At 39.5% G+C, this 25,257-nt stretch overlaps 1 protein-coding gene across 1 annotated transcript in view; it reads right to left on the bottom strand.

Annotated features, from left to right (window-relative positions):
- The window catches only part of srrm4 (serine/arginine repetitive matrix 4), a gene marked incomplete at both ends in the record, with an annotated part of 69,831 nt that overhangs the window by 12,017 nt on the left and 32,557 nt on the right, over window positions 1-25,257 (bottom strand). Inside the window, 2 exons of the mRNA XM_083904654.1 lie at window positions 1,288-1,371; window positions 14,096-14,230. Coding sequence (XP_083760780.1) covers window positions 1,288-1,371; window positions 14,096-14,230 — 219 coding nt within the window. The remainder of the gene's footprint in view (window positions 1-1,287; window positions 1,372-14,095; window positions 14,231-25,257) is intronic.

A 25,257-nucleotide genomic window follows, 5' to 3' on the forward strand; every position in this document is an offset into this window, starting at 1 on the left:
AGTTATCGTTCTGCAAGTTGTAAATGAAGCTGTAGGAAAATGAAGAGGAGTTATCGATCAGGTCGTTAGAAGAGGAAGAAAAAAAGAGGATGAAGAAAAAAGAAAGAAAGACGCACAGTTTTAAGTGGAGCTACTGGCGCAGATAATGATATAATCATAACATTTACAGTCATTGTCTAACTATCGGGGACACAGACAGCAGCTAACATTAGCGTCAGAATGCTAGCTGACGCGAACGCTAACTAGCAGAAGCAGTGCTTCAATATATATAATATAATATATTATATTTTGTTTATAATGCAAGTTATTTACAGTGCAATGTGTAGTTTTTTCAAAGTTATTTACAGTATTTTATTTTTTCTATTTATTTATATTGTCTTATAATGTGGGTTCTTTACAATGTAATATTTCTTTTTTTACTAAGTTTGTATAGGTTTTTACAAGTTATTTACAGTATTTTATTGTTCTTTACATTTATATTTTCACATACTTTATTTATCTCTCCGTTCCTACAACAATATAAAGAGAAAATTAGAATTTTTCTAGCATATTTACAAATGGTAATTAATCGTGATTAATCCACAGCTACCCTGTGATTAATCTGATAAAAAAATTGTAATCTTTTGACAGCCCTAAAAATAACACAATGTATATGTTTTGTTTAACTTATTTATTGCTCCTCAACAGGCCAAAACTAAGCAAAATTTAATTATGCTTGGACTTGAACAGCCTCAGAATGACTTCGTCAGACACTTTCAAAGTCTCTCTTTCGTTGTCGCTCTCACTGTCATTTGTTCGTGTGCCGTTCTCTTCATCACGCAGCAGTCCAGCCTTTCCAAACCCGCTGGTGACCGTGGATTTTTTCACACTGCCCCACACTGTCAGGATTCACTGGCAGACTTGAGCAAAAGTTGCTCTTCGCACTAGCGTCTTCTTCTGCGCATTATCTCTTCCACCTGTCTGTCTCGCTCTTGTGCTTCCACGGGGAGCGCCCGTGGAAGCCGTTAGCCCGTAGAAATCTATAGATTAGCCGCATCGTTTTAAGCCACAGGGCTCGCCATTCCTGTTTCTACTGCGCACCTTTGCTCGCATAGCGTGAGTAAGCAGACTAAGCACCCGCCCAACTTCACCTCTGATTGGCTTACCATAGAGTTTTACTCAACCTCAGCCAATCGTCATCACTTTTGCGATTGTCTCGTGCCCCCACCGTTACCAAGGACATATTAGGAGAATATTTATAACACCGTTATTCCAGTCACTGGTAATAATAAGCCTCACTGCAGTTACCTTTTCCTTTTCGTCTTGCGTTCTGACTTTCTCTTCTTCTTTTTCCCCTTGGGCCGAATGTAGAGGTCCTCGTTGTATGAGGATCTGTGGGTCGACACAGAGCACACAGGACACTTTCATATAATTTGAAATCACATGATTTGAGATGTAAAATCTCAAAAAGGTCACATCTTGTGAATAACAATATGCCCTTTTGTATTTATTTATGTACTGTCCATTTGATAAATGTGAAAATCAAAGTCTTGTTCTGCCCGCCCTTTTCTGCCCCCCCCCCCAAAAAAAACATTGGCAGAATGGAAATGTAAGAGCAAATCTAAAGGTGCAGTGACAAAACCATAAACATGGTTTTAAAGCTCCTCTGATATAACAAGATTTAACAGCCACTTTCATTTTGTCATTTGTCAAGAAATGAAGTGTTCAATAAATAAACCACAATAACTGGCCCCAAATAATGTTTTCGCTAAGTGCTGTATTTTTTTTACAAAAAAGTGCCGACAAATTCTATATAAAATGGCCATACTCTGAGTTTAAATAAATAACTAAATTCTGCCGGCGTAACACATGCCGATGCCTGCAGCTTCGGCATGTGTCGTTGTGTGCAGGACCTTTGCTGGTAAAGTTGTACAGCAAATATGTGGGCACTTGCTGTTTAAAATGGCCGACTTCCTGTTGGGTCAAGGGCGTGTCCCTACAAATGTCCAGGCAAGGTCCCTTGTCTCACATATTGTGTTTCGTGCAGATCTGTCAATGTATGGCGAAGTTATATTTAACTTCCTGTTTCGGGCGTCGTTGCACTTCCTGTTGGGAGGTCACATTCTGTAGACATGTTCAGGATGGGTCCCTGGCATGGATGTATAATATGAACTGGATAGAGCTCCGCCCCCTCTGCCTTGAAGACAATTTTTACATGGTGGCCACTGTGGGTACTGCAACAGAAAACCCCATGGAGCCCAAAAGCAATTTTTCCATTGACCGCAATAGTAAAAAAGCCTATAAAAGTGTCCACAGGACACCTCGAGACATGGACACGGGCTTTTATATATCTTTATATTGTAGTGACACTACTTCACATGTTCTATGGGCCCCATAGCCCGGAAATAAACACGGAAGTCAAAAACTTTTTTGGCATATGCGCTGGGTGAGCAGCTTCATAGGAATGAATGGAAGCGAAGGGGTGGAGCCCTATCCAGTTCATATAATACATCCATGGTCCGTGGTCTCACATAAAGTTTGAGGTCTCTACGTTAAAGTATGACGACACTGTGAGGTTCTGAAGTGAACTGGGTTCTGTTGATGTTTTCAACAGTTTCCCATTCATGTGTGTGTGGAAAATATTCTCAGTTTTTTGGAATTTTTGTTGCCATGGTTACTCGAAAACATAGCCGGCTATTCCCGATCAAACCGCACGTTTTGATATAGGATGTGTGGGGTTTTTCTCAAAACTGTGGGAGGAGTTGAGCGTCAACATTTTTGGTGGAGAAGTTCAATTAGATATAGAGAGAGACTGACAAGCCCCCGCTCCCCCCTCCCCTAACCTCACGCACCTGTGTTTCTGTCAAAACCTCTGAGAACAGAGAAAACAGCGCCTATTAAAGTTGTCATATTTCATACCTCAAAATTCTTGGTTTGTGAGCGTCACAAGGCTTTGAGCAGCGTCCACATCTAATTTTGTGAGAAACGGGTGAGAATTGACCGAGTAATGACAGTTTTAAAATGACCATCCTATGACCTAAATGCAACTCTAGTTACGCTAGAGTTCAGGCCTAAATGCATTGCGGTGCAGGCACCTAATGATATAATCTGTCGTTATTCACTTAAATATGATCATAAATCTGTCCATTTCCCTTCACTTCATACTGTAAGGCAGAGAAAGCCCCTTCAGTGCGTAGTTATCCAATCCATTCCACTTGTTCATATAGAGAATGCCCACATCACTGAAAATACAGTGCACGTTTTCCCTGCGACCTTGCTTGCACTCCTGCAGCGTGTGTGCACCTTGAAGTACACAGAAGAATACAGCAGCTTAGCAGAATGACGTGAATGAAGAATGGACATCAGAACATTTTTCAAGAAAGTAAGTATTCATCACTGCTTCTAGTAACAGTTAGTTAGCTCCAGCCTCCAGCTAACAGCTAACAGCAGAAAGTCCCATGTGAAGCCAAGTGCTCCCTGTTTGAAAAATAAAAACCTAGCTTGTTGTTTTGCGGTCAAAAGTTACATTCCAGCTCTAAAAGAACACTGCTACTTAGCTAGCTAGGTAGTCTGACTGAGTGAAGGCCCTGGTTGTTTATAGAGTTAAGTGTGCAGTGCACTCTTTTTACCATAGACTAACTTCCGGAGCATCAGGAGCTGAGCTCTTCACGTATGATTATCTTCAGTGGACAATAATAATAATAATACACTCCACCACCTCTATTGACCTGTAGGAGTCAGGGCAGAGGAGCACAGGGAGTGAGAGGAGAGAGATCTCTACTAGAAAAGTGAGTCTGAAGGATTTCACAGAATAGAGTCATTTGTGATGCAGACAGTCTTGGAATTTTATGGAACTCAATATGAAATATGAAACATTTCAGTCAAGGTGCACCATAAAAGACTTATTTAACTTGAGCTTTCACTGAGAAGAGTAATGATTATAAAGTGGAGAAAACCAAGATATTTATATAAAAGCCAAATTAGCCTGACCCAAATATAACAGTATCTTAATATTACTTTAATTTAAGTAATTAAGTAATATTTTTCAGGGCTTGAAATTGCAACCATTTTAGTTATATATGTGCCCAAAATGTAATCCGTGACAGCAAACAATTACTGTGTTGTGAGGGAAAGTCATGGCATTAGCCTCTATGTTAATCAGTTTCTCAGTCTTTGTCAGCTGTTTCTGAAATATTGTGCTTGGGCGCCTGTGCATCTCTTGGGGGCTAAGCCTCCCCTGTCCTTAAAACCTAGTGACACCTCTGATGTGCGGTGAGCTCTAGGGTAGGGTAGGCAGGCAGTCCAAGGACCAAGACGTACACACACTAAATTAGTATTTCATACGTTGCAGACAGTGCACCATGCAGACAGTGCAAAAGAGAATATCAAGATTGTAGAACTGTATTATAACAGAAACCTAAACTGTGCAGGGTTTCCCCCAGTGTATTATAAGCCTGGCAGGCCACCAGGCTTTACTTGCCCCCCCGCCAGGCTTAGCGTTACTTGTTTATTTAGTTTAAATAGATTTTTTTTAATACACCACGGATTTTTCTATACTGGGGAACAATCGGATGTAATCGGCGCAGCGCACGCTTGTCCAGGTGCCGATTGAAACCCAAGTCACACTATCAAGTGCGTCATTATTACGGTTACATTGTTCTTGTCAATAAAGATGTTGTATTTAGGGATGCACCGATAATTCGGCGGTTGAAACACAGCTAGAACTGTGGAACAGCACCTATTAAACGCTGGAAAGTCTCTGCGCAAAAGCGAAACTTGGCTGCATACGGCGCAGATTATGAACTCCCCGCGATATTCACTTCACCGCAGAGAACATTCTCTCTTTTGAGCAGTTAACTAAAGACATCAGCTCATCTGATGCATCTTTTTTACCCTTAATTACAGCCCTAAAGCGTTTTCTACATAAATATTGAGACCACGGAGTAAAAACAAAAACGTGTGCTCTGCTCTTCAGAGTCTGTCACTATGTTTTACTCAGATTCACTCAGATCACCTGCACTTCATCATGACTGTACTCCATCCTCGTCATAAAGATCATTATTTTTATGTGGGGATAAAACACGTAGAGAAATGATCCAGAAGAGACCGCTTGGAGACGCGGAAGCGCAGAGCGACGAGCGGCGCAGGAGAGGGAGAAGAGAACAGCGCAGGGGCGGTGCGCAGAAATAAAAGGGCCGTTGTCTGCACCAGATGAGGCAGATGAGGGGGCACTACCACTTTTTTATTTATAATAATAATAATAATGCATTATATTTCATGACACTCAAGGTAGCCTTGTTGATTTATTTTACTTTGAAATGTAACCATTGCATGGCTTGGTTTAAGATTCACTGGCTGATTACTTAATTAGTATTTAAGTGAAAAAATGTATATTACTTATTTAATTTCAAGAGTGTGTCTTTTTGAAAGACTCTATAGTTGGCGTTTAAGTGTTGTTAATAAATGTCTTACAATAACGCCGTGGGCCGCCGGTGGGCTGCCCGAGAGGTCCTACAACCGGGCTGAGCACGTTTTCTGGGGGAAGCCCTGCTGTGTGTGTGCGTGAGTGCGTTAAAACTTGCTTATTAGTTCATTTGAAGATGAAGTCCATGCGTCTTTCCTCCTTCACAAAGTCGATGTCGAGTTATAAAAGTCTCCTGACTTGGCCTTCAGTTTACAGAGTCTACAGAGTTTACAGTTTCTCTGTCCTTTTTCTTATACCACTCCTTTTGAAAAGTACGTATCATTTTCTGTCCCTTCCTTTGGAGAAGGTCCAGTAGGTCAGGCGTGGGTCTCCCTTTAATAAAAGCTACCATTTTTCATCAAATACCAGCCTTAAGAAATGTTTAAGCCTCTCTGGTAGAGCCATCATTACACCTCCCGCTAAATTGCTGGAAGTTAAACAGCGAGAGGGCGCGACGGTGTGTTGACAATTCACGAAAGCAATGCGAACGTAAATGCAGCACAAACATAGTACAGTAACGTCAATAGACAGCGTAGAGATGTCCTTTTTGACGTAAATTGTAACTACACAGAAAGGGGACAGAAAGGCAGAGGAGGTCTGTGTCTTTGCTCTGTAATAGAACGCTATGGCAAATGGCTTGTGCAGCCGCTGCCTGGCCAGAAAACAGTGCTGTTGAGTCGCTTTTATTATGACTATGAAAATCACCAAATGCAGAAATTCAAAACTGTGGTAAGATTATCTGAAATTAAAAAAATACACATTTAAAAAAATAATCAAACCTTACATGAACTCAACCTCAAATTCCCCTACCCTACCCTTACTACCCTGACTGCACGTCACTGATTATTTAGCACTTATTTATTGAAATGGCTGTTAGTTTTTTGCTAAAAAGGTAAGTAACAAAACCACCAACATTCAGGTACAATACAATTTGAGTATCCTGCACAAAGGTTACAGTTACAGTAAGTAACTAAAAAGGTAAGTAACAAAACCACCAACATTTAGGTATAACAGTCACAATTGGCTCTTACAAAATTAGAGGTAACAATATAAACAACATTAAGCTGCAATGGCAACCATAGGCTATTTTTGCAAAAATATAAGTAACAGTACCAATAATAATCAGGTACGATTGCCATAGTTGGCTCTTAGTGCAAACAAGGTGATAATCTCATCTCTCAAATGACAGACCCTTTGAGTTGGCCTGACTGAAAGAAGGTCAGTGTGGTCAGCTAACGTCAGCATGTCAGCAAGTCGTTGACTGATGTATGAGGCAGTGAAGGGACTGCATTTTTGGGGCAATAGCCGACATTCGTGAACACAGTCCTTTCATCCTCCTCTTCATTGTAATAGGCCGCCTTAAGTTGAATAGCCTTGAATTAGAAAGTTAGACTCTCAAGGGTTGCTATGACCAAATCAATACAAGAGTTGCTGTCACGATCTCACCTGCACCTTCCTCACATTTTTATTATTATTATCATAATAGCTAAATCATAACAGTTGCCAAATTTTTCTGTATTTGGATTCCGTGTGTGGTTAAAGTATATCAATATTTATATTTCGATAAACATTTTGTAGTAGTAGTAGTACATTCTGTATATGTTGTATCCAAAGCATCCGACGGACAAATTAGGACATCTAAAGGGGGGACTCACACTAGTATTGGGTGCAGACAAATTCAATGTTTTTCATTCACTTTGAATGGCACATCATCTAACGTCACTGAACTGCATTGTGGGACCATTGCGAGCGCCGGGCACTCCAATCATGTTATGCAAGTATTCCAACACAGGCACGAGCCAATCAAAACACATGTATGTATTTAGCTAAAAACAGATCTCTCGGAAAAGACCTTTCTTTCTGTTGCTGGTGTTTTTTTTTTTGCCAGGGTGCAAGCAAAAACACAGGACACCACAGTGCCATCAATTAAACAACTTGTAGTATGAATTTGTTGATGGCAGACTCTGCTCTGCTTCGCCTCCAGCAACAAGAGCCAGAACTGCCCAATGCCAAGCATGTTCCCCTGAGAGTTAAATGTTAAAAAACAGTCATCAACCATTCTGTGTTGATGAACTTGACACACATTGGCCAAATCAACGCTTTAATGCAACACATAAATGACTAAAGTTATAAAACATAAATGACATAAATTACTAAAAATGCCCACAAGTTAAATAAACATCAGAGTGAGAAATTGCTCAGAATGACTGTTTTCACACCTCCTGTTATTGAGAGAAAGAAGCTTGTTTACTGGGTTTCCTCTAAGTGTCAAACTCACGCTAAAAAGACCGGTCTGGTCTGAACTGATTTCCTCCCAAAAATAATTTACAAACAAATAACCCTAAAAGAAAGGATGGAATCAAATAATCCACATGACTCACCACTGGCACCGCTCAACAGCACAGAAACGCATCCCGATTCCCTTTCAGAACCATCACAAGTAAGATTATCTGTGAACCAAATGTCCCACATGAGATGATCCTATCACAACAGGCTGACGAAATTCTATCCAGACTGATAAAACGCACAAAGTAGATCACATGCCAGTGGCTTTCACCAAAATGTGGCTTTACTCAAAGAGGGAGATGTGTGTTATTTCCCATCCAGTGTTACAGAGTCCTTCAGTAATGCATGTGTGCAGCTGATTGCCTTTAAAATTCATGATTTGGTTCCATTTTGTTCAAATCTGTGCTGGATGAGACTTTATGCCTCGATATCTTTAAAGCTCAAACACACTTTATAGTATAGGTGTTTTATTGTGAAAAGACTGGATTGTCAGAGCCTGTAAGCCAAAGGTAATCAGTTAATGCACATCAGGAAATTTATTAGACTTAAAGTTCTTTCTTGTTACACAGCAGAATTTGTGGACTGACTAAAGAATTCTTTATTGCAAGTCAATTAATGAGATATTGCTATTGATGTCAGGGAAGAGGGAATCAAGGGCAGGTGTGAGTGATTACTGAGGATCACCAGGTGAGGGAATTAAGGGGAGGTGTGTCAAGGCAGATGAAGTGCCAGCGTGTCAGGAAGACATGAACGTTACCAAAATAAAAGGGGAAGTGAAAACAAACCCAACACCAAACTGTGACATGAGCTTAAAGTGATTTTAAACATAAACTAACAAGAACTGACTAAACAAGAAAAACACTAACAGATCTCGCGTCTCAAGGCAAAGGAACAGAAATGAGAGGATACATCATTATCTATATGAAAATAAAAATGGAGGTCAAAAAAAATATTGCATACATACTTGTGGTATCAGAGGCCAAAAACACTAGAGTCAGATTTTCTTGCCTGTTCTCTTCTGACAGCATGGGTTTCTATTTATAGAGAAAAGAAACTTCTAAAGTCCAATATTTTGACCAGCGTCATTACTGTCCACTTCATTTGCTCTTTGAAAATTACTTATGTGGAAAAAAAGGAGATGAAGTCCTTTAAACAGCCACAGGCCACAGATGGACTGAAATTATCTTTCAAGTGCACGCTGACTGAAATTCACGAGAAGGGTGAGCAAGTATGTAGGGTGTTGCAGCGTGAAGAAGAAATATGCAAAAATACGCTAATTGCGAATTACTTGAGCTGCCATCAGTGGTGGAGGAAGTACTGAATCTCAATACTTAAGTAAAAGTACAAATAACCATAGAAATATTTACTTTAGTAAAAGCAGAAGTACCAAAATGACAACCCTAGTTAAGTAAAAGTAAAAAGTACCTGATTTTAAATGTACTTTAAGTATTAAAAGTACTTGCTTAATGATTAATTCTCTTAAAGTCTATATTAGGTTAAGTTTTAGGTTAATGTAACGTGCTTACCATCTATGGCCCAGTTCTCATCCGGACTTACAATTCTGGTCAAAGAAGTCTGGAGTCTGGTTATACATCTTTAAAAGATTTATTTAACTGCAACACAAATATTTAATGTCAATTGCAGTACATTAACCATTTTAACATTGGAACAACAACACTGTTAATTACCATATGTTTAAGGCTGTAAACATTTTTGATTCAGTGCATGAGTTTTAATTTGACAGGAACGGGCGTGGTTCATAAGCTTGTGTTGATTAAAACCTTCTTTATACTCGCGCGTGTGATGTGGTGCGGGGATCCAGAAATGGAAATTTACAGACATCACCTGCAATCAGGCTACTATTGGGCGATAATATCAGAGCCAGACAATCTCCAGCTGCTTTTCCATACATACAAATTGAAAGGCCTGAAAACAACTTAAGAAACAACAGAGTGTGACGTGGTTTCAACAATACCAGAAATTAAGCATTAAAGATTAGCCGGATTTTCTGAACAATATTTTAAATATCCAGGATCATAATTTTAGATTTGTCTGAGCTCTTCCAAAAACCAGACATACAGTACACGACCCTTTTTAAAACCACTCTCATACGAATAGAGGAGTAAAATTGGAGGAAATGTAGATCCACGTTGCACAGGCAGTCGGTCATGTGCACAAGTGAGTGTGATGAGAACTGATCCAGACAGTGACAAACTGACCGCAGAGCTCTGGTGACTCCTGTTTCTTTGGATGCAGAGGACTGTCACGGTATAACAAATGGCTCCGCTCTGTGTAGTCGGCAGTTTGGGAGCATTAAGAACTGAAATGCATTAGGGCTGATGAGACAGACCAGGCCCAAGTACCCTCTGCTGGTAATGAGAATGCTTTGTCACTCATTAACACCTCTGCCATTCCGGCTTTGTAAAAAAAAAGAAAAAGAAAAAAAGAGCACAAGGCAATCATTTGCATTTTGGTTTTCTTGCCAGCAGAAACAGTGTGTTTTGATGAGGTGGCAAGAATGAAAGGCAGGATGAAAGAGCAGTCAATTGCCAGTTTCTCTGGGAATGGTGATGTGCAACAATGGTATGGAAAAGGGATCCGGGGACAGATCAGATGAGAAGACACACAAAGCTGAACACAGCCTATTTTCTTCAAGAGTGTCTTACTTTTCTCGCCCTTTTGCAATCATGCATGCATACCATAAATAAGTACATGTGACGTCACCCTGAACACTGGCTTCTGTTTGTTTTCACAGCATTAGTTTTAGTACAATCAGGATCAGATGGAGTTCTTAAATAGGAAGTGGGCAGTGTTTGCCAGTTCTTATTACCTACACCTGGGCCCGTATTTATCAAGCGTCTTAGAATTACTCCTAAGAACACTGCTAAGAGTAGATTTATGAGTAAAAAAATTATTCGCTGAAAGTTGCACTTAAAAGTTAGTTATCAAGCGTCTTACTCACACTTTCAGCGAAGTGTAGCACTGAATCTGAAGTGTCACTCTCAGAGCTGAATTACGACAGTACTATGTGCCGTAAATGGAATTGTAGGTGACGTCACTTCCGTGTCCATAGAAATGACCAATCACGAAAGAGAATCCCTTGTCTAAGAATAAAGAAATATCGCCGATTCCGCGGGTGCTCCCGGATATTGCCGAGCACCCACGGAGATTGTCGAGTACTCACATGTGCCAGCCTATGCTTGTCATTGATTTGTTAATGACCACTACCTATCAACAGGTTGCATTGTAATGTCTGAAAACCTATCTGCGGTCCACAATGGACCAAGGCTGTACCACAGTACTACCTACTGTGGTACTATGTTTTAAAGGATGTGTCGGAATGGTTTTGAATTGTGGATTTGGTCCATGATTTGTGTTTATTTGAGCCTTTTTGCTGTAGTTTTGGTGGTTATGATTATTTATTTCCTTGTGTGTAGTTAGTAACACTTTAGATTTAACCTACATTGTGTCATTAAAGCCAGTTGTGATCACTGACAATATCATTAATATCAGCTTTTGATTAATTATTGAGTGAAGTTCCTGTTGAGTTGGTAGGCTGTTATTACCTAAAAACTTATAGGCGTTACGGTAGCTATGCTGTTCAAGCCAGGCTGCAGTGTTGGGTTGTAGATTTTGTTTTTCCTTTTTCTTTTTTCTTCATCTGAGTCTTTTGCGTTAGGGTTGCATAGTTAACATTACAATCCTCGTATGCATCACCAGTGTGTAGACTGTTTTTGTGAAAGACCTCGCGTCCGTGTGCGTGCGTGCGTTCATTGCGGCCGCTGCTGTTAATTGATCTAATGTCTTTTACTATGAGACGAATGTGCACGTGTCAAAATAGCAACAATCATGCAAGCACGAGGATGAGAACCCACCAGCAAAAACATAAATCGCCCCCCGACGTTTGATCAGCTGCTCTTATAGCTGAAAGGTGTAGGTGCCATGTGGTTTCAAAGTAAAATTAGTGTTGGCTGTGCTGCTGCTGCTGCTGTTAGACTATTACAAGAACAAATGCCTTTCTAAACAGTGAAGATTTCTCTCAGTTATCAGCACTATGAGCACTTCTTTGTATTCGCAACAAAGAATTAGGAAAATAATCCTATCTCAGAAGCAGTGTTGGGCATCTTACTTTAAAAAAAGTAATTATTTATAGTTACAAATGACTTCTCCCAAAAAGTAATTGAGTTAGTAACTCAGTTACCACATTGTAAAAATAATAATTTACTCAGCAAAGTAATTGACATTATTTTTTAATGTTCTATAATGCTATTACATCCTATATAATGTCAAAGATGTGTATAATAACTGAATGAAGAATAAACACATGATATATAGTATTTTAGAACATTTGGTATAAAATTCAACTTAAACTTATTCGAATAGATTTCAACAGGCATAGCAATAAAAATATATAAAAAATAAATATTGAAAATAAAATTCACATTTTGCATTTAAGGGCACAAAGGACGTGATGTGTGGCTGTCAGAAAGCCTGACAGCGCTGCGCTTCATTCAACCCATTCATGTAGTAACTCAAGTAATGCACCACTTTACATTCTCAGTAAAGATAGGAAAAGTAATTCATTAGATTACTCCGTTACTGAAAAAATAACGGCGTTATACTTAAACGTTGTTACTCCCATCATTTCTTACTAAATGGACAAAAAAACCCAAAACATTTTGTTTTCATGCGTCTCTTCTTTTCTTCCTTGTATTTCATGTATTTGCTGTAAAACCCTCTTACCCCTGCTGATCTTGTGGTAAAAGGTGATGATAAACATTGTGGTGGCATCTATTGCATGTGAACAAACTACCAGACACAGGTCTGCTTTTTGTTGTACTAGTGAATGGTGTTTATTTGTGATGCACTTTATATATACAGCTATGGTCCATCATTAAGATGTGATTGTGTGTGGGTTGTCTGTATATCAGAGGTGATTGCTCAGAGGTGCAAGCAAGGGAAGCTCTGCTTCCTATTTACTTTTCATTAATAAAAGTGTGTATGTATAAATAAGTGGGTCTGAAATGAGCTTTCCCTGTTTGAAAGCCCATCTGCCTGCCACGGCTGTCCATCCATCCATCCATCCATCCACTCCACCCTTAAAATCTGAATGTTTGCTTGGATAATATGAACTGAATTTATATAACATATTTTCTAAATTATTATTATCACTCAAATTTAAACCATTCACTCATTCACACTCTTCCTGTTTGACGAATATAGACTGTTGTTTTGGTACGTAATACTGATTTTTATATCTAGCATTGAACCAAAACCATAATAGTGGCCCAATGTTAGGGAAGGCGATTACACTGCTTGGACCCAAATGCAAGAGACCGGAGACGATACAGAAGGTTCCAGACTCTTTATATAATCTACATATAAAATATCAGGGACACTTCATCCTCAAAGTAGAAAATACTTGAGAAGAAAGTATTTGAGCTAACTGAGCATGACAGACTTGGACACAAGGTTTTCTTTGGTGGTGCTAAAAGACACACTGGCACATGACTGTGGGACTGGGAACACTATATAGAGGAAGAGGGAATCAAGGGCAGGTGTGAGTGATTACTGATGATCACCAAGTGAAGTGCATGAGGGAATTAGAGTAGGTGAGTCAAGGCAGATGAAGTGACAGCACGACAGGAAGAGCCCTCTCCCTCGCCTCACAAACCTCATCTGCTGACACGGAGAAAGACGACGAGGACGACATTTGACCGGCTGAGTATACCGTAGCGCTCAGGGAAGGGAGGGGGTGAGCAGAGGAGCAGTTCTTTGTTGTAAATTTCAGCCTCTCCTCTAGATGGCACTATAAACTACTTACTTCACCTTTAAGAAAATCTCTCTTCACCATCTGAGAATAAGACAACTGCAAACTAACCATGGTGTATGAAAGTATGAAAGAGCTTTTCATTCAAGTTGAGAGGATCTGAGCTACACAGTGTGGAATCCCCACAACATCTTTGTGTTTCTCCAGCGGGCCTGACCTGATAAGACTGTTTACATTTGTCACACAAGAATTCAAGTCATTCATCATTTTTTTTTTCTTCAGATCTTCTGTTAAATGACTCTATCATCAGCTGTATAATCTACAAAACAATCTACAAAAAAAAGGCCACATTATACGGCCTGTCCTGAGGACCAATCGCAGCCCTTGCCTTCTCCGTTGTCCCTTGAATGAGTGTTGGACACTTAAAAAATATTTTGTGCAGCCGGAGACAACAGAGAGGCTCTCCGACAGGCTCTCCGGTGATGTAGAGGGGTCTCCGTAACCTACGTAGAGCACTTTACGCAGGAGTATAAATTGGGCTTAAGGCTTGCCTACGATGCAGCATCTTTGAAGGTAAGTGATTTAGACTGACTCACCGACTGACCCTGCGATGACTGTGGTGTTTGCGTCCTTTTTCTTTCATGCAGCCATTTCTGTTGACTGCATCCAACCTGCTGTCGACTGCTTTCCCCTCATCAGTCTTAAGTGGTTGGCAGGCGGTTGCTTCTGAGCTGTGAGGAAAGAAAAAATAAACTTTATAAACTTTGCTTTAACATTTGGGATTTCTGCTTTTTCTAGCCGTCCACACAGTTTTTGCTTCCACCATATATGTAGTTTTATTCCCCATATCCCCCTGGCAGCCATTTGCCAGGAAAAAATTATAGGTCAGTTCAAATGTAGTCATTAACGTGTTTCAGTCGCTCTGACATTTTGAAAAATTGTGTTTTTGTTAGTGCTGTCAAACGTTAACGCGTTAACAGCGTTTAACTGTGTCAACGTTAACACATGATGCGTTTCCATGACGACTGACCGGAAAAAGACACGCCTGACGTGACTCCCGATTGTTAAAAGGAGTCGCTAAAGTAACGTTAACAGAGGCACACATACGCAGTACACAGGTACACTGGTTATTTGTAGCGCTGCTCTTTTCCTTTAATGAAACTGCTCCAGTTCGACTGTAGGCACGCTAACAGCGCTAAAAGGAGCTAACGGAGCTCGGTCCATTACTTTCACGATTAATGAAGTAATCGTTTGGTCCATGAAATATCAGAAAACGTTAGTGTTTGTCAAACCTGGAAATGATCATGTACTCGAATGTATTGTTTTGTCCACAAACCAAAATGATGGAGTTTGAATGATTTCTTTGTTTTATGGAGCAAAGAAACGAAGAAGATATATAATATTCACATTTAATTAGCTAAAACAATCAGAAATGTTGTTTTAATAATGAAAAAAAAGCTTCAAACCGATTAATCTATTACTAAAATAGTTAATGATTAATTTAGTAATTGACTAATAATCGATTCATCAAGTAATTGTTTCAGCTCTGGAAGCAGAGCATTCTGACCAAAATGTAACAGAATTCAGCTTCTTTTACATGAGCAGATAATTAAAGATGGGATAAACTAGGTTTTGTAGAGTTTCTGAATTCTCACGTTGCTCGTTATCTGATTCTACACGGTGAACAGAACACAGATATCTGCTGCCTACACCCACAAACTATTTCAAAATATTAGCTGTTGCCACAAGATGATCATTTGTCACCAAACAGTAACCAATGAGCTTCGAGTTTTGTCGTTTGCTAATTCAACTATTCATAATGAAAAGTGGCTGCAGAGCGGATGACTACAGAAGGATTGGATGCAAGCACACGGCCCTGCTTAATATCCTCTGTTCTAGTCAAGGGAGATTTGAGCATAATTACCCATTCCCCTCTTCTTGGAGTGGCTCCTGTCTGATTGTAATGAGAAGATAATCAGAGCCAACGATTAGGCCATCAAGTTCCTCCCCCTCCTCCTCCCTCAGTGATGGGCTAACAGGAGACGTTGCTTTATATCTTCCTCACCTTTCATTTTGTTCTGCTCATTTGCATAAGTGCGAGCGCCCCTGGCAGGTAACTAATAATTTAAAATGGCAGACTGGGTACTCCAACATGACTGAGTGTTTGAAAGGTGATGGGGAGATAAAGAAAGACACCAGAAGGATAATTAGTCTGATCAAGGAGGTTGATGGGAAGGTGAGCCTTTGGAAATCATCTGAACGTCTCCCATGTGTTGATGGGGATGCAAACTAAATCTGACTGCAGTGTGAGCTGAACTAAATTAATGTTATAACCAATAGGATGTCTATTGACTGATCTCGTCTTATGATTGCTAGAATTAGGAATAAAACAATAGTCAATCAAGGGAAAATGAATGAATAACAATTTTGATGGATGAAGTCATTTCAATCTTTCTTCAGGAGTCCAGGAATTTGCTGGCAAATAAGGAAAGTGAAACACACACCACGATAGAGTCTATTCCTCTGCAATATGGAGCCGTTTTGTAAAAACATTACAAAAATAAAAAAAACACATGGTTAAACTGGACAACAGAACATGCCATTTCATCCAACTGCTCTAACAACGGATTCATAAAGGCAAACATTTCAGTTGCTTAATTGTGATCTCTTTTTGTTAAACAATGTCTGGCTGCTCATAAAACAAGCAATTAAAGGATTATTTTAGACTATTGTAATAAGCATTTTTCAGCCATTTTATGTTTGTTTACCCAGGGATTGATGAGAAAATAATTACTGGACCAATCCAAAAAAAATGAAAGCAATTATTAGTTTACAATATGTAAAGAGAATGTTCAGTTGCTAGCGTTGCTCACATGACTGCAGAAGTTGTACCTCCGGCTCTGACTCACGCCAGAGTTTGTGTACAGTTTCCTTGTCCACACTCCATTTATGATGTAAAACTGAGATAAAGTGCTCCAGTTTGTGCCAATACTACTGACTGTAATCTGCCAGCTGTTTTACAGAACACCAACTCTGTATTGGAGCTGCTCAAAATCACATCAGCTGACACCGTACAGGTGTGTGAAAGCCATGCAGGCAGCCAATCAACTGAGCAGCAAAACAGTTGTTGCGGTGGTGGCAATAAAAAATGTGTCAAAAACAAAACCACGCTTAACACAATTTTCAATTACATTGTGCTGGATGTGTTTTCACTATTTCAAATCAAGTGTTTATACTCAGAGCATTTGAGAAAAGGTACCAAACATTTAGCTTCAGCACGCGGAGGTGAATCCAACCTTTTATTTACCAAGGCTTCACTGAGAGTCAGGTCGTAGTCGATAAGGTGATGAGACACTGATTTCCTGCTCTGGAGATAGAGTCAACACAGTGTAGTGAACCTGGTTAGTTTACATGGTTATTTGATTTCTTTGATAGATGCGAAGTTCAATATCACTCTCACATCTCCATCCTAAAGCCTTGTCATTATAACTCACATCCTGACTGCAACACAAACATGTTTTGGATCTTTTTTAGATATCAGGGGCCCGTTTCACTAAAGTAGGATTCAGATATCCAGGATGAATGACTGAGCCTGGTTCAACTAATCAAAAACACGGGCGTCCAGGCTCAGTTGGTTACACAAAGACCGAGCCAGGATGATCGGACACGGATTCATCAAGCCAGGTGAAACCAATCCTGGATAAGTGTGTCTACACAGCTTCCTCAAATAGACCTTGCTGTCGATCGCAGATTCTCAGATTCACCATGACAACTGTGGCGTTCTTTTCGTCCTTGGAGGCTGAAATCCTCATGGAGGCGTACGAGGAAGTGAAAGACCAAATCAAAAAGAAAAGAAACACGGCCACGATAATTAACCAACGAGAAAAGGCGACCGACTGAATGTGTGTAAGTAGTGCGGAAATACAAGTTCATTCCTCCGCCGAAACCGTCACATTTACGATCCAAAAAGTTATTTAACATCTCCGAAAACGTAGTTGTACTCTGATAATGAGTTGAAATTGTGAGTGAAAATGTGTAAATATGTGTAATGTGTAATTAAAGATGACTGGGCCAAAGCAGACATGGCAGTATAAGTCAAAATTAAATACAAGAACATCCTGCAGAATGGTGATATTTTTCTTCTTTTTTAATTGTACTTAATGTGGACATCACAATTACACTGGACAAAGCAGTTGCATTTGAGTGTTGTAGCACAATTCACATGTGCCCTGACTAATACTTAACAATGCACAAGCATACATTATTTTACCTACAGGATGCCTACACACACATTATCTGTGCTGCCCTTCAGTGTGTCCTGCCTGAGGAAGGAGAGGGCTATCGAGTGCCATCACACATGGACTGGGACAATCCTGCCATCTATTTCAGTTAATATGTAATATGCATTAATATTTGGCCTCTTATGATGTTTGTGTTGTATACTGTATGCATACAAGCTTGCTACGAGACATCCATTCATTTGTCTTTTCATTTGTGTATGGATTTGTCCTGCATTCATTCCAATGTGCAGACATGTGGGCTCTGTGTTATATACAGACCTTTGAATGTGCATTTATTCTTCTGTTCTATAATATGCTTTGAATTGGTGCTTTCTGTCTGTAGAGACAGAGTTCAGTTTTGAAAGGAGCTGATTTACTTGCTTTGATGTATCCTTAATAACATTGTGCTACTCTTTGATGTGTTTTTATATTTCTATTGTGTGTATAAATATACAATTATTCTTAATAATTTTCAATAAATTATTGTAATCAATGATTACAAATGTTAAGATCATGATTGTGGGTATAGTTCAATGTGAAAACATAGTGTAGTGGGCAGTGGAATAACTATTAGTTTCCATTTATAGTGACTGCTGGCTGAGATGAGGGATGAGATTTAATAAATCCTGGAACTTAGCCTGCTCCAGACCAGGCTAACGCCACAGGATAAATCTCCATGGTAACTTATGTCATAACATATCCTGCTCTCCTGCTTTTGAGAAACCGGATCACGGATAAATTAAGCCAGGTTAAGCAACATAGCCCGGCTTAATCCCTTATCCTAGTTTTGTGAAACGGGCCCCAGCAGATCTCGAGCAGTATTAACTCTTCCCATTTCAGTTGTTTTAACATAAGATGACAAGCTATTAATGAAATCCTTATATTTATCCTTGTCTTTCTGAACCCTGAGATCATCTTCTGACCTTCTTCCTCGAGTTAAAATTACGACTCTCTGTGGCATCACAAACACCAGACCAAGTCCCAGGACTCAAGACCAAAAAGATGTCTTGAATCATGACTCTTTTGGTAATTAAACATGTGTCTCCATTTATAAAATATATTTAAGGGCTCCATGCTCCCTGTCATGTTGTGCTCCGAGCTACTCCTGTTGTCCTACTGAGTGCCAAGAAGACTCCTTATAGAGCAAGTGAATAACAAACAGTGGTAAATTAGCTGAGACATGGAGGGAATCAATACAGCTAACCTTACAGCAACAACAGGAAAACAACACCCTTATTGGATTGTACATCCCAGCAAATCTACTATTCAGTGTCTGCTTTGGAGCTTTGAAAAACCCAAATGATTTAAAACCCATTAAAGTTGACATGCTGTAAATATAGCTCAACTTATGACTCAAACAAGTAATTTAATTTAATAAATGTTCAAAGATAACATCTTATAAACATGTTAATCAGTTGAAGCTGATGATGTAGACTGATGAGGGATTTTCCTGGCTTTCATTTTCTCTGGGATCTGGAGGTTTGAGTGTAAATCACAGTAGATTGTGCAAAGTGACTTTATTTGAGAGTTTCCAAGCTACTCAAGAGGTTCAGAGAGGATAATAAAGGTTTCATTATCCCTGTCAAAGCAACCAGGAACAATTGATTGTTGTTATAGGAGTAATGATAGCTGAGGTAATTATCAGGGAAAGAGATGATCTACTACCACAATTAAAACCCAAACAGGGTGGTCCCAATGCACACTGCTTTCATTTACAAAGAGATTGTTTAAGCGAGTTTTGGACTCCAGTCAAGAACACGTTTATCAACTCCCAAAGAACACAAGCAAAGCAATTAAAGCCACACAACGTAAATCAGTCACTCAATTTAAAAGGCAATGGAATGTATCAGATTTTACAGTTGTATCTGTCCAATATCTGATCCAGTGATTTTGACCAGTATTGGACCGGTCCTAGTTTTTACTAGGACAATTATCTGTTATTATGTTTCCCTCATTTTACATGGAAGCTGCTGTCGTCATTGTTTCAGCTAATTCTTGGTTACCTTGGTGAACTAAACGGTTCTCCTACTGAGCCTGAGAGAGCCGTGTCAGTGACCAAACACTGAAGATTTATGATCGCTGTCAGACTATGGATTACACACATTTTAATTAATTAAAGTATAATTGACAGCAAGAGTCAAATCAAGCAGTTGAATACTTCTTTCCTTCTATCAATGAGATTAATGCTAAGAATGTAATGTACTCCCACTGCGTAACTAATAATGTGGTTTTGTGATTACACTTGGAGAACAACTGGCCCTGATTACTCCAATCAGAATGACCTCCCCCCCCCCTTTTTTTGAATATGAAATTAGCCTGACATCCTCACATCATGATCAGCTAATCAACAAAAGCAAGCCCTATTACTCTTGTAGCAGTAAAGTATGCTGTGAGACAGAATGACTATGAAGACAAGTGAGGTTGGTTTATTCAATTACTGCGTCCTCATGATAAAATAGGAGGAAAACATAATGGCCTGATTAATTCCTTTATCAGAGTGAGCGCAAAGAGTAATTACAACCAAATCCATCGCTTGGTGAACCACATCAATCAAATAAAAGCAGTTGCCACTCGGCAGAAATCACAACAGAACAAATGAGTGGATTGGCTGAGACCTTCGCCTCAGGTCAGAGAAGTGTTTATCTAAAAACTGTTAACTCCAAGCAAAGGTTACTAGTCTGATTAGAAAGCTCTGAACATGTCCAACATATTAATAGAATTTCTGCACCAACAATGTAGGAGCTGGATAAATGTTTTTGCTTTAAGCAGTGATTAAAGCACATGGTCGGCTAATTTAAACCAGCAGGGAAACTATGTGAATGTCAGGCTGTCATCAAAATCAATGCATAATAACACAGGAACCACTCCATGACCACCAGTCACTTCAGCAGTACACAAAGATGAATTTACAAGGTTGATCTTCTAAGAGCAACGACTACATAAAAGAAAATTGATGGTGTAGTTACATGAGTGCAGGAGTTTGCCCTTTATAATGTGTAAAGAGACTTACTGGCAGACGAGGCAAAGACCACAGATTAATATTTTCAGGAAGGTCAGGAATAAATGATCGTGTCTAACAAAAAAATAATCATAAGGCTACAGTATATACACAAAAGTGAGATAATTCAAAAGCCCATACCAGTACAAACATACATTTCTCCTATGGATATCTATATTTAATTTATTCAGATATACTTAATAAGAAATGAATGTGCGTCATCTGTGAACGTGTAGTTGAGTGAAATGCGTAATTTCCTGATTTACAAATATAATATAACTATAAATAACCGCAGCCATGTGTGCGCACCACTGTGCCAGTTAAGACCTGCCTTTCAAACGTGCTAAATATACGCAAAAATAAGCACCGCAATCAGTTTCAGGTTTGATAAATCACTTTGCGCGTGCTAAAATAATATATTTACATTTTCTCCTCCCATCACACGCAAAATAGCGTGTAAACGCCCCACATTGCATATGCATTAAGGCAAAAACGCAAGTGCTATTTTGCCCGTCTGAGGGACGCACTCCTCGTTGCGCCCTGTTAGTAGATCAGCGAAAAGCTTTAGTAAATCAGGCCCTTACTGTATATGGACACCTACAACCTGACTATTGTCCATTTACTGAATACAACCTCTTTCACATCATGATTTGTTACTTATAGAGTTGCTCCATTCTTGGTCAGTGTAAAAAAAAGCATAGTGATACAAGACAGAATGTGTCACTGGAGAGCAAAAAAATAATAATTCCAATCAACTCACAATGGCAGCGCTGATAGCTATGTGGTTTTAGGATCATTTACTGGCTGAGAAAATGAGGAAGGGAACCACACATTTAGTGTGTGATTTGTGTAAGATAACGTCTTATTGCACAAGTGACATTTCTAATACAGTTATTACTGCAAGGTAATATTTTGTGTCAGAGTTCAGTCATAAACACTTTCCTGTGAACAGGAGACAGAAGATGATTCTAAAAAAACACACAGAGGAAATACTATATGCTTCTGCAAACTATGGGTCTGATTTACTAAAGCTTTGCGCATGCACTGGATTGCACACGCAAATTTGCGTTGATGCTGATCTACTAACAGGGCGCAATGGGCAAAATAGCACTCGCAATCCATTTAGCGGTCTTGTCTTAATGCATATGCAATATGGGGCGTTTACACACAATTTTGCGTGTGCTGGAAGGAGAAAATGTAAATATGTTATTTTAGCACGCACAAAGTGATTTATCAAACCTGAATCTGATTGCGGTGCTTATTTGTGCGTCTATAATAAACACGTTTGAAAGGCAGGTCTTAACTGGCACAGCCATGCGCTCAAATGGCTACAGCCATGCTGAAGCATAATCCTCTGAGAGATCCATAAACAAAAATACTTTTTGTAAATCAGGATATTACGTTTTTCCAGAGCATGTTAGAAAAGAAAAATTATTTACATGACTCTAATGTTGTATGATGTAAAATAGCTAAAAAGGACACAAGATGTGTCCAGCAACCACATAAAGACAGGAGCAGCATATTAAGTCAAGTATTTATTAACTGACCAAGGATCAAGAGCTTTCACAACCTTTACCAGATACATACAACAAACATATGACAAGATAGTGCAGTCAAAACCATTATTTAGATGTGTTGCTAAGTGCATCTTAGAATACTTTCTTCCGCGAAACAGTCCGATTGCCTGATTCGCGTGAAGTTTAACCTGAAGTTAAACCCTGAGCGATACAAACATCAACAATGTTAGAAAACAAGCTAATGAACATAGCTTCAAATGACTGCTGTCTGCTGCTACGAGCCATAAACAGCTAACACAGAAAGCGTGAACTCTGTGGAACTGGTAAAACTATGTGTACTTACCTCTGTATTTTTAAAACAGTGAGCTTCGCATGCACATAAATCCCCATTAAAAATGCATTGGAGGGTATGTTTTTCGAAAAAAATCTTGCGAGTCAAAGAGCAGAATTTTTGGGCGATTCTCCACGTCAATCAAATCACCCCAGAAGAGGCAGAACCATAAAACGTGATTTGAATCTGATGATTCAGATTGGACAATGACAGATAATATGTCTTGAACACTGACGGATGAAACGAATATTAGTACTAAGGATCTTTGGAACTGGTTAGGAAAAAAAATTATCCTTCTCCTCCTGGTCTGTAGGGCGTCGCCCAAATCGTCCCTATACACCGTCCGCCCCTGACTATTAGTCATGATCATCATCATCATCATGACCTTTGTGGACAAGATCCAAAATGCTACTCTATGCTGCTCTTACAACACACTGGTTAACTGGCAGTGGGTTTTTCTCTCGTTCATGTATCATAAATCTAATGTTTGCATCAATTACTCGCTTCTAAATTGGGTTAAAAGTGATAAGAGAGGTTTTTTGTGATGGGAAAGGGAGGCAAGCGAGCATAGAATGGTTTAATTAGCAGCTTGTGAGGCACATTTCCTCATTGCTCTTCTTCCTGTCTGAAGGAGATTACTGAAGAGCCTTGTGCAGATGCTAATGTCCGTGGAGTGCAGCAGTAATCATTGTGCACTCCGTCTTTAATTAGCACAACTATGACACCAGAGATGAACAAGGTGCCAGAAGGAAGCTGCTGAGGAAGAAAAAGATCTGGATGGTTGGCAGAAGGTGTTTGTCCCGAGGTTGACCAAAGACAAGGACAAAGAGTCTTTCAACTGAACAAAAAGTCGAGGAAAGTTGGATTAGGGAAATGGCCCCACATGCTGTGAATAGGGATTTATTTTTCCCAATGAGATCTAATTTTCTAACAGCTAAGTGACAGATGGATTCAAGACTACAAATGTCAGCTGTGCTGCATTATAAATGTGGACTTTTGTCCTGCAAGAACTATATTTCTTTGACAAAACTAAATAAATATTACCATTCAATTTTAGCTGCACATCTGTCCCAATTAATAGAGAGAAGAGGAAATGAAACTGCCATCTGGCAGGAAACTAATCAGCCAATTATACACATACTATTTAGAAGTAACTGCACAGAAAACTGTAAACAACTTTTTTCCCGTAACAGTGAAGCTAATTTAAAATGTGCTTTGACAGACCAGCAGCCAGAGCTCAGTGTATTAAGGACCTTCTGAGCTGCTTTTCACCATTTCTGCCTCCAATTATCCAACCACCAAGTTTCCTTGTAGTATCTGTGGGAATAATTCAAGACATTATCTTGAGGGTTTTTCCACTCACGTGTCCAGATGAGCACACCTTGATTAACAAACAGACTCTACAGACACTACAGGTTGCTTCCTGTAGTGTCTGTAAACACACATTTGGGCTTCGTCCCCAATACCTCCCTTAAAAAATTTCCCCTTGGTTTTGACTGCCCTCACCGTAAATGACCCTTGTTGAAGGAAGTGGTATTGCGACACCACTACATGCAAATTAGCAGAGCTGGCTGGCGGCTGTTTGCCGGGTGCTTGGAGAGCGTTTTTGGTGGGTGTGCTCTCTCTCTCAGTTAGCTAGCTGCTTTCATAAATCGTCACTTATTTTCTGACATTAGTGTTCAAAGCTCAACAGTCCTTTGGATGTATATCAAACCAACATATTCCAACACAATTCGACATTGTAACGTGCTTATTTGCGAAAATATATTATAACGAAAATGTTCCTCGGCAGATGTGGCCGCCATCTTTGTTGAAAAATATCAGCTGGCTCGCTGAATTCGCAAAGCATCATGGGTAATTTCATCTTCCACTTCTTTATAAGCCTGCATTAGAGCTCACTACATTTTGAGGGTTGATTATAAGGACAAAACCACATTTCCCTTTGCTCCATCCTACATGTGAACGCGCAAAATGTAGGGGTAAGGGGAAAAATGTAGGGTTACATTTGCAGCCAGCCCTGACAGGCCGAAAGCACTGCAGCTCCAAAGCAGGGAACTTCATCAAGATCTGGATGTGTGTCACGAGGCGTCAGTTATGTTAGTGTTTTTTGTTTGTGTAGTCTGTTTGTTTGTTGCTTTAGAGTCACGTTATGTTCATGTTTTTTGTGTTGGGTTTGATTTTCACTTCCCCTTTTATTTTGGTAATGTTCATGTCTTCCTGTTACGTTGTCACCTCGTCGTCCTTGACACATCTACCCTAATTCCCTCATGCACTTCACCTGGTGACACTTAATCACTCACACCTGCCCTTGATTCCCCTTCCCTATATAATGTCCCCAGTTCCCTCACTCTGTGTCAGTACGTTGTTTATGCTGTCAACCAAACGCCCATCACGACAAGTCTGTCAAAATATTCTAGCCATAGTGTTACGCCTTTTGTTGTTTCTTCCTTTATCTAGCCATAGTGTTACGCTTTATGTTATTTATTCAGCCATAGTGTGACGCCTTTTGTTGTTCTTTTTATCTAGCCATTGTGTTACGCTTTTTGTTGTTTCTTTCTTTATCTAGCCATAGTGCTACGCTTTTTGTTATTTATCGAGTCATAGTGCTACGCTTTTGGGTTAGGGTCCCAGT

Source organism: Microchirus variegatus (assembly GCF_963457635.1).
Source record: "Microchirus variegatus genome assembly, chromosome: 18".
In the NCBI taxonomy this organism is placed as follows: domain Eukaryota; kingdom Metazoa; phylum Chordata; class Actinopteri; order Pleuronectiformes; family Soleidae; genus Microchirus; species Microchirus variegatus.